This window comes from Propithecus coquereli, unplaced genomic scaffold (assembly GCF_000956105.1).
Source record: "Propithecus coquereli isolate 6110/MARCELLA unplaced genomic scaffold, Pcoq_1.0 Scaffold246, whole genome shotgun sequence".
In the NCBI taxonomy this organism is placed as follows: Eukaryota; Metazoa; Chordata; class Mammalia; order Primates; family Indriidae; genus Propithecus; species Propithecus coquereli.
In genome coordinates this window covers 630,894-641,169 of record NW_012148019.1, presented here as the reverse complement: position 1 = coordinate 641,169, position 10,276 = coordinate 630,894, and the positions used below count along the sequence as shown (strand labels likewise).

Here is a 10,276-nt window from a genome sequence, read left to right as displayed (position 1 = left end):
TTCACCGAGGAATTATGTAGTTATTGAATAAACAAACATTTAGTGAACATCAACTATGTGCCAGGCATAATATAGGAACTGGGAACATCAAACCTACCAGGTTTTGGCTTGACTTTAACTGGAAGTATCCTTTGGATTTGTGTAAGATCATTCAATAGCGGATCATTAGTAACTGTACAGTTTTAGCGTAAATGATCCTGTCAATGTGAGAAAATTAGTAACAAGAATTGAACTTTAACAAGGCGTTTGAATGTAGACTTTAACACATTAACTGCCACGTGACCTGTATTTAACTCACGCTAGTTTTGAGCCTGGGGCCTCGTGAAGCATAGGAAGACTCAAGTCTCCGAAACAAACTCAGTAACTATTTGTCAGTCACATACAACTCAGCTGGCGTGCAGCGTGAAAACTGATTCTAGCGCCATGTGAATGGCATATAACTCACGCACGGAAAACAAAGAAAACAAATTTTTCATTAAATTAGAAGGGATCACTTTGTTTTCGAAGTTTTTATTCTATTTTCGTAGTAAAACACCGTGGCCCCAGGGAAAAATATTTTTTTCCAGTGTGGCAGTCAGTGTGTCAAAGCCTTCACCTGCGCACTTCGCACTCGTGCAGAGGCCCCGAGGACCCTATTTCAATGTCTCCAACTGCGGTTGGAACAGTCTTCTCAATTTGCTACGAAAAACGCCAATGAAGGTTCATCTCGGGTAATCTAATCCCTTTTACTTGTTTTTCCCCCTCCCTCAGCGGGCTCCCCTCCCGCGAAGCCTGGGGGGCAGCGGCTCCACCGCCGGCGGAGACGCAGGGTCGCCGCGGCCACGGGGGGCGCGTCCCGGGCGCTTTCCCCGGGGCGTGGCCGCGCCGTGCGGCTCTTCCGGCCGCGCTGCGGCCACTTCCGGTCGCCGTCGCTCCGCGGAGCCATGGCGGCGCTGCTCCGGGGCCGGTGCCTGTGGCGGGCGTGGTCGTGCAGGTGCAGCCCCGACTCCTCCCTGAGCCCCCAGGGCGGCCCCAGTGCGCCCCCGGCGGCGGCCCGAGTAACCCGGCCCCGCTCCGTGTTGCAGGAAGGCCGGGCAGGGCCGGCACTACCGCGCCGCGCTGTGCACCGAGCTGAAGCGGCCCCTGACCGTCGGAGAGGCGGCCCCCCGCCCTGTCGGGCCTCTCGAGGTAGCGCGCCTGGCCCGGCCCCGCCCCCCCTGCCACCGCACACCACCCCCGCAGGCTTCCTTCTGGAATCCCGCTCCCGTGCCCGGGCTGGGGCGACCCGAGACTGGAGCGCAGCTTCGTCGCGGGCCGGGTCAGAGGAAGACTGTCCCCCCAGACACACGATGGGCCTCGCGGAAGGCCCCAGAGCGGTTGCCTTAGACGCAGAGAGCTCTGATTTGCACACGACTTTGCACTTGCAAGTTTCGGATTTCCTGCAGCTAGATGGGCCCCCATCCTTTGCTTCCTTCCTCTTCAGTGTCAACATCTGGGATGGGGCCTGAGCATTTGAATTTGTTACAAGTTCCCAGGTGATGCTGATGCTGGTGGTCTGGGACCACCTTTTGAGAACCTGGCTTACGAGGCCTGGAGAAACTGCAGGCTCCACGGCCGCGGGTCTGCGTCAGTTATGGCGCTTTCACGAAACACAGGCTGGGGATCCAGGATAGCCTCCAGGATTCCACATTCCCCAAACAGCTAGTCATGTTTCCTTCCGTTTAAAACCCTTTGATGGTTTCCCGTTGTTCCTGGCGTGAAGGCTGAGATGCTCACTAAGACCCACAGACCTCGTGTGCTGTGGTCCCTTCTCTCTCTGGCCCCATCTCCTTCTCCTTGTGCTCCAGGCTTGCTGCTCTTTCTTTTGCTCCCACCACAGAGCCTTTGCACCTGCTGTTGCTTTTGTCTGTGCCAAGCTCTCCCCTCCTGTTTTGAACCGTTAACTCTCAGCTGTTGTCAGTTCAAGTGTTTCTTTCTTGGGGATGTGTTTCCTGACTTCCCCAAGAGGTCCAGTCCCCACATTGCGTGCTTTCGTAGCACCGTATATTTCTATCTTTAACACTCTTATTGGAGTTGTAATTTAACGTACATCTACATTATTATTTGGTTAATATCTGCCTTTTTTACTATACTTTTAGCTCCATGAAGGCAGAAACCTCGTCCTTTTGGCCTCATGGATGTGCACTGGCTCTCACTTCAGTACCTGGCGTACAGTTATGGTTCAGTGATGACTTTGGTATAATTGAATGAAATTTGTCTCCACGGATGTGTGCTGTTCTGCCTTCCTGCTCTGTTTCCTTTGCAGGTCAGAGTTGACGTCCATTTCTGCGGAGTTAACTTTGCAGATATTTTGGTCTGCCGTGGTCAGTATCAGGAAAGGCCCCATCTTCCCTTCACACCTGGTGAGTATGGGGAGACTAAGTGACTCCTTCAGGAGAGGAAGATTCAGAGTTTGCATAACCATGCACTTCATCTCAGACACTGCTCTGGCGGCGTTTACCTGCCTTCAGTGATGTTTCAGTGAGACGTGTTAGTCTCGCTGTTAGAATCACTAGATTGTGAGCTGATGAGGGCAGGCTCTGTGCCTGTCTTGCTCGGTGCTCTATCCCCCAGCTTAGCATTGTGCCTGGCTCAGTAGATGCTCAATAAATACTTTAAAAATGAATAAGTGAACAAATGAATTTCCACGCATCGTTGCATTCATCAGCATTCTGTTCATCAGAATCATCTTGGCCCTAGTCATTCCCCCTCCTGCCTTGATACTGCCTCAGTTTTGTTTCTTCACCAAAGTATCACAAACATCTGTTTGCAGCTAAAACTTTCAGACTCACAAATGAATTCCCAAAGAAACCTAATGCCAAAGGATCAGACAGAAGAAAAAGAATCTATACGTTTTTCTTAGCAGCCCACTGTCTGATTTTCATTATACCTAATCTGATTACTTTTAGATCCTGAGTATGTGGACAAATGACTGATTTTTGTTTTTAAAATTTACTTAAAGAGATAAAAGTGTAACTTTAGCATGTGTCTAGTACATGTATATTTTATACACATATATAATGACGGATACAGTGATTGCAAAATAGTTGCTGTGGTTTGCTTTTAGGGCATTTTGGTGTCAGGGTGTTTGGTAGCGTCTCAGCGGTTGGAACCGTTTCCTTCTGTTTGTATTTGCTGAAATGCTAGATGGGGGGAGGAGATCATACTCAATTGAGTTATTCTCCTGGCAGCTCAAGTAGGAAATGTGTGGTCATTAAATTAAGAACTTTTGAAAGAGAAAGAGGAAAGGGCACACAGCACCAGTTCATCCAGCTGAGCCAGGTACTGTGTGAATGAACACAGTTCATGCCCTCGAGAGTCCCACATTCCACCGGAGGAGACATGGAAACAGATAAATACCATATGATGAATGTTGCAGGGTGTTGTAGACGTTGGGGGCCCGAGTGAGCAGGGTCACTTGTGATTCTCTGTGCTTTTGTACGTTTCTGAAATTTCCATTTGTGTCAAGGTATGAATGGGACTGCGGTAGCTTTTGAGGTTGTGGATCGTGAAATCTGATGTTCGCTTTCCTGTGCTTTGGGTACAACACTCTTATGTCTCTGCCTGGGCGGAGTGAGGGGCACCTAAACCCTCTCAGCTCCCAAAGGATGATGGGATGGTCTGTTGATCAGGGTTTGCTCATGTCCATGGTGTTGGGCTTTAACGATAACCTAACCTTTAAACAATGTGTTTTAGGAATGGAGTTTTCTGGGACAGTGTTGGAGACAGGCACAGACGTCAGCACGGTGAAAGAGGTAAATGAGTTGCAATCTAGGGAGTCAGGGTATGCACGGCCGTGAGAAATGCGCTGACCTCAGGTGTAGCCAAGGGGTCTTGCTCCCCCTGGCCTTTGCCTGCGGACACCAAAGGGAAACCGAGATGGAAGAAGAAGAAACAAATTCTGAATTGGGGGAAGGAAGCTGATGGAAGTTTCTGGTTTCATTAAACTTTATTATGAATAAAAGGCAGCACCTCAGTCTTTAATTACCGAGAGGATAGAGAATTCTCAGATTTGAGCCTCTTGTGAAAGAAATGAATACTGGGAATCTAATGCATACCAACCTGTCCTTACTCCATCCCATCATTGTCTAAAACGTGCCCAGGTTGGCTTGGCAACCTGGTGGTGGTGCTGAGAGACTCCTGTTTTATTTACTGAACATTAACTCTGAATGGACATCACGGCCAACCTTAATTGTCTATGGAGTCAGAGATGTGTATTTTCTTCCTTTTTTGGATTAATTCAGGGAAAGGTGAATGCAAGGCCATGCATTTGAACGTATCCTTAATGCTATTTTCCCTTCAGGGAGATCGAGTTATTGGCGTGAGTTTCTTTAATGGTATGGCTGAAGAATGCATCATTGACCAGAAGGTATCCCCGCCTCTCAAGATTAATGCTTGGAGATATTTTTTCTCCTTTGTTTTCTTAATTTCCACTAATTGCTCATTCCTCGTCCTTCCCTTCTCCTTTCTTTTCTTTGTATTTGTCCATATCTTATTTCTTAGCCAAACACTTCATGTTTGCAAATGCTAAGCCCCTTCTCTTTGCTAGTGCGACAGTCTTTGCACAGAGCTTTGTTTGTGTCGAGTGTTTTAATGAAGAAGGGCATTTTGTTTTCTGAGTTCTGGTCTGGCCATCCAGTTGGACCATAGTTAGGTAGAAAACAGCGTTTGGTAGAAAAACTGGCTCGGGGCATTGAGCTGGATGTAATGGGCTTCTCCCCCACCCAAAGCTTGTGGAAGAGATAGCCCTGGGAACGGGGCCAGCCAGGGTGGCCTGGTGCGGTGTGCGGGATGTGAATGTTGCTTGCCCCCTGGTGGTGCACAGTATACAGTTTTCCCCACAGCTTTATCGAGGTAGAATTTACACATCATACAATCCGCCCATTGCAGTACAGTGATCTGTGTTCCATTCTCCATCCCTTGGCTCCTTCCTGAGCCAGATGCTTGGGGTTTTGAAGTCTGAGACACCAAGTCCTGAACTCTCCACGGCGTGCTTGATCTTGACTTCCGCTGGGCTTGGCCGTGGGCCTGTGTTTCCCTTGGCGAATCAGTCACTCGGTCAAATCATAACATTTACTGAGCAGCCTTCGTGACCAGGTGCATGTGCTTAATCCCTACGTCACCGTTATCTCTCTTTGTAGATGCTGTGGCCGATTCCAGAAAAGGTCTCCCTGCGCGAAGCTGCTGCCCTACCTATATCTTACGCCACCGCTATTTTAGCGCTAGAGCATCGTGCTCGTACTCAGCCTGGGTGAGGACTGTGTAGACGACAGGGGCTGGAGGGTACCCTTTTCTGACACCGGAAGTGCCCAACAAAGCTTTGCCCCGCCTCGTCCCTCGTCCCTTCCCTCCTGCTCGCGTTCATTTTGGCTGAGGAAAGGCCAAGGGGGGGTATTGGCTTGAGACGGGGGTCTCGTGACTGTGGGGGCCTCCTTTCGTCAGAGAGGGAGTGACAGACCCTGAACTTAGCCAGTATGAATCTGGAAAGATCTCTCTCTCAAACCTGACCACTGTGGAGATCACCTCACAGAAAACCTTAAAGTGTAGAGAGTTGGTTTATTTAAACTTACTTCACTCTGAGTCTGATGGAGGCCTGTGGCATTTGTCTCTGTGAGGCCTTGTTGGGTGTGCCAGTTGGGGTATTTCAGACGCAAAGGTGTTGAGGTTTTCCACTGTACCTGGAACATATACGCTGCTTCTTGATCTTTTAAGACAGCCGAGTCCCAGAATTGCTCCTCAGATAGGTGGGTTTATTTGAACAGTGCCATTATATAATCACTAGAAAACTGGGCAGTATTTAGTATGAGGATGGTTTTAGGACAGAATTTCGCACGAATGGAGTGGTAGCTCGAAGGAAAGGTTACCACCGACATGGGGGAGAGACTGCCTAAAGAGATTAAGGAATCTTTTTCCTGGGAAGCCTTCAAAACTGAACCAAATTAGCACTGATCTAGAAGTCACATACACAATCCACCCCTAAAGGCTGGAGAACAGATGTGCATGAAGGTTTGGGTGAAATGACCTTTAACATTCTTGCTTTAAAATGTTCTGGTTCTGAAATGTTTGTGCAGCCATGTTACTGGATGATTTTTGGAGGTTTCCAAAGTAACATTCATCTTTCTCTGGCAGAGAAACTGTTTTGGTGACGGCAGCAGCTGGAGCCACAGGCCTGGCGGTGATAGATGTGGCAACAAATATTCTTCAGGCTAAGGTATTTGCATGTGGGAGTCTGCCTTGTGAAAAATCGCAACTCCAGTTTTCAAACATGGAACATGTTCGTTCATTCATTAAAAATCATGTGCAAGACACTGGGGACACAAAGTCACCCAGAGCAGGGTCTTGCCGTTTATTTGCTCGCAGACCAGCGAGGGAGGAGGCACGGACGTTCATCACTCCTGGCAGCGTCTGACTCGCTTCGCGGCTTTCGCAGATGCGGTTTCCTCTACCTGTAGGGCTCTGAACTGTCTCCGCCTGTGCTTCAGATTTAAACTCAAATGTCTCCCCCATGTGTTCTTATGAGGTTTAAATAGAATAAACGATTGCATACGTGTTACCGTAGCTTCAATTTACTAACACTTTGTTTTCCAAGTGGCTGTGTCAGTCCCCTCCCCGTCACGAGATTTGTATGTGATCCCACAGTGCCCTGTGCTTCTCTCCCGTCACATACAGCTCCGTGTGTCGTTGCTCCTTTACTTGCGTCATTACTGGATTAATGTCTCCCTCCTGCTGGAATGTACTCCCCGTACAGGCAGTGACAGTGTCTGTTTGGTTCATCACCGTAGTCCTGACACCTAGTATGGTGTCCAGAACACAGTAGGAACTCAAGAACTGTTTCTCGATTGAATGAATGAAGGCATGAATAAAAGAATGAAAGAAAGACCCCTGTCTCTGCGGGAGCATCTCTCTGGGAAGGAGGACTTCTTGAAGAAGGAGGGCATTTAAGCTGACTTTTGAAGGACTGGTAGCGGTTGAATAGAGGAAGAAGGGAGGTGAAGGCTATTTTAGTGGTGGGGGACATAGCAGAAGACAGAGAAATAGGACCCAGCACGATGCATTCTGGGAATTGCAAATGGCATCGCTGGCACCGAGGACCTGTGGGGAAATGGTAGAAGGTGACTCTAGAGAAGCCGGTAGAGATAAGATCCCGAGGGGCCTTGTGTTGGGCTGAAGAATTTGAACATTCATTGGAAGCTGTTGGGAGCTCTTGAGGATTTTAAAGTAGGAAAGTGATATGATCATCTTTGCATTTTGAAAATTTCACTCTGAAGGGGGCAGGGCAAGGTCAGGGGCAGTCTGGAAGCGGAGGGACAGACTCGTGGAGGAATCCAAGCCAGAGGGGAGGACGCCTGAACCAAGGCAGTGGAGCGATGAATTGGGAGATGGCGAAGTGGAAAACAGTGGAGAATTTGGTGACTGGAGTGCATCCTGTCCAAGTAACAGGGACTTAAAGGTAGCCTGACGAAGGTTCAGATCCCAGCTCTGCCTCATTTCCTCGCTTGTGAAATAATGATTTCTTCATGGAGTTGTGGTAGGAATATTGAGATTATTCTATGAGATTATTATGCCTATCAGAGTGCGTGGCATGTCAGTAAGAACGTCTTAAAAAGGAGTCCTGTTATTATTAGACATGGTGTGGGAAGGAGCAAACTAAGTTAACTCGTGAATTGCTGTTTGTCGAGATTGAGAACACACGGGGAAGTGGTGAGTGCGAGGTCCCTGCGGAGTGTGCGGTTCGGATGTCCGGAAGGCAACTGGATCTTCATGTTTGGAGATGACTGGGCTGGTCTGGAGTTTCTTTAGGTGGCGTCTCTGCGTTCTCACATTGCGATCCTTTTGGGAAGGACGTGTGAGTTCTGAAAGCAATCTTAGATACCAGCAGGCTCCTCAAGTGACATTAACACATTTCATGTCAAAAGGGTGGGCTTTTAGCTCCTCTTGGGGGGAGAGACCGTAATTGTTTCACTGCCTAGAGCTATTGACTATTTAACATTTCTAGGAAGATAAAATTGTACCATTTGTTTTAAATAGTTATAAGAGGTTAAGTAGAAAGAAAAATTCACTTTTAATTCAGATACTAAAATTAATCTAAGCTGTGTTTTCTTTAGCAGTAATAACGGTTTTAAACAAAAGCAAACAAAAAAATGATGTTACCATGCCACCTACGTGGAACAGGTCCCTGTGATAACACCTCGCGTCCACAGCCTTGCGTACCGCTTTCAAAGGCGCCACAGTAATTATCTTACCTGCGAGCCCCACAGAGCTCCTGGGAGACGGCAGTGTACGTGTTTGTCATCCTCCTTCACAGGTCAGGAAAGGGAGGCCCCAGAGAGGAGATGAGTCACTGTGGGTCTCACGGGGACCGAGTGAGAGTCTCGGAATTCAAACCAGTGCCTGACCCTCGTCCAGGGTCCATCCGCGGGGGCCGTGTGCTCAGTGCCTGCAGCGGACTTCAGCTCTCTGGGGCTTCCCGCAGGGAGAACTGGAGGGGTCAGTTATGAGTGAGTTTGGAATCTTTTAAGGGAACTGATGTTCTTGAGGTGTTCGAGTGCAAGTTCTGAGGATCACTTCGGGACCAAAGTGCGTGCACTGGGGGGTGCTGCCCAGTGAGGAAGCCTGGGTTGGGTTTTTGCAGCTTTTCTAGAGACTTCCACACCCCAGTTATCCCCCACAGGGTGGCTCGCAGCCATCTGTGCCATTTGTGTTGGGCCTTTCGCATGGTTTTCTCCCAGGGTGACGGGGTGGAGAAGCACGGGCTCTGGAGGAAGGCAGCAGCGGGTCTGAATAGCTGTCCTGACACGTGCTGTCTGGACAACCCTGAGTCTCGTCCCCATCCGTAGTGTGGGAGCGACTGTGCCTCCCCCACGTGTTCTTGTGAGGTTTAAATGGAGTAAATGCATGCGTGTAACAATAGCTGCGATTTACTAACACTTCGTTTTCCAAGTGGTTTATGTACAGTTTTCCATTTAATTTTTAAAATGTCTTACTTTACTGATGGAGTAACTGAAACCTAATGAAGCTGGCAGGCAGTGTAGGGGTTAAAAGCGGGAACTCTGGAGGTGGATTAGTGGGGGTTAGGTCCCCGCTCTGCCTCCTTGTGTGACCTTCCTTGGGCAGGTTACATAACCTTTTTGCCTCAATTTCTTCATCTATAAAGTGAGGATAATAACAGCATATATTTCATTGGTCTATTATGATTAAGTGAGTTATTAGTATATGTAAAAACATATAGAGTAGTGTCTGGCAAATAGTAACACTGTGCGTTAGTTTTTACTAAGTAATTTGCCTACGGTAACACGGCTAGTGAGTGGCAGAGCCAAGATTTGAACTAAGGTCTGTCCGACTTGAAGATCTTTCTATTCAGTCATGTTTTACCCTCTGGGAAGCCTTTGCTGATCTTCTAGATCGGGTACCTCTTGTTTGCATTTCTGGAGCGCTCTGCCTTTCCCATCACACTGCTGTATCTTGCTTTGTTAACTCTGAGCTTGGTATCCAGTTTGTGTCCTTACTAATTGACTCATAGCTGCTGCGCAGTAAGTGGTGGCTTTCGTTTACATTTGGAGAGGACTTTCTGTGTGTCTTTTGGACCATCTCCTAGCTAGACCTGTTGGAGTCCCCGGATTCCTCAAAATGTGGACCTCGTGGCTAGTGGGGCATAGAGGGGCCTGTGGGAAGGTCTGTGTGTTGGGCCCGATGTGTGGGCTCGAGGCTGGCACTAGGGCAGCACGGCCACATTGGTTCCTTGAGTAGCACCGTTTGGCTGGAGGAGGGGAAGGTGGGGTATCCCCCACTGTGACATGTTCTGGACCATCGGAAGCTTTGTGTTCTTCACGCAGGTGATAGCTGTTGCCGGAAGTGACGAGAAGTGCAAGCTGGCGATGCAGCGAGGTGCCCAGTTTTGCGTGAACTACAATGAGGGCGGCCTGAAGGAGACAGTGAGGAAGCTGGTGGGCAGTGGCGGGGTGCACGTGGCCATCGACATGGTGGGAGGCGACGTCTTCCTGGAGGCTCTCCGCAGGTGCGAGGAGCGGTCTGTCCCCAGGGCTGGGTCCGGGGCTCTGCTGAGACCTTTCGGACTCTGTCTTCCTTCTGGCCTCGCTTCTCTCTCTGCTTTGCTGTTCACGTCAGCTGTAGGCATCGGCGTCCACGAGGACAGCTGAGTGGGTGGATGAAAAGGAATAGAAGCAGAGAAAATCAGGAAATGCTTAAATATAGCAAAAACAAAATACCCAACTGGAAAATATCCAAAAAATGACTGCAG

The 10,276-nt window shown here is 48.8% G+C and overlaps 1 protein-coding gene across 1 annotated transcript in view; it reads left to right on the top strand.

The window, feature by feature from the left end:
- Positions 1–912: 912 nt before the first annotated feature.
- LOC105812137 (quinone oxidoreductase-like protein 2) overlaps positions 913–10,276 on the top strand; it is a 23,390-nt gene continuing 14,026 nt past the window's right edge. The window contains exons 1-8 of the mRNA XM_012646522.1: positions 913–973; positions 1,065–1,167; positions 2,285–2,381; positions 3,715–3,773; positions 4,322–4,387; positions 5,160–5,269; positions 6,148–6,229; positions 9,852–10,033. Of these exons, the coding sequence (XP_012501976.1) occupies positions 924–973; positions 1,065–1,167; positions 2,285–2,381; positions 3,715–3,773; positions 4,322–4,387; positions 5,160–5,269; positions 6,148–6,229; positions 9,852–10,033 (749 nt within the window). The 5' untranslated portion in view covers positions 913–923. The remainder of the gene's footprint in view (positions 974–1,064; positions 1,168–2,284; positions 2,382–3,714; positions 3,774–4,321; positions 4,388–5,159; positions 5,270–6,147; positions 6,230–9,851; positions 10,034–10,276) is intronic.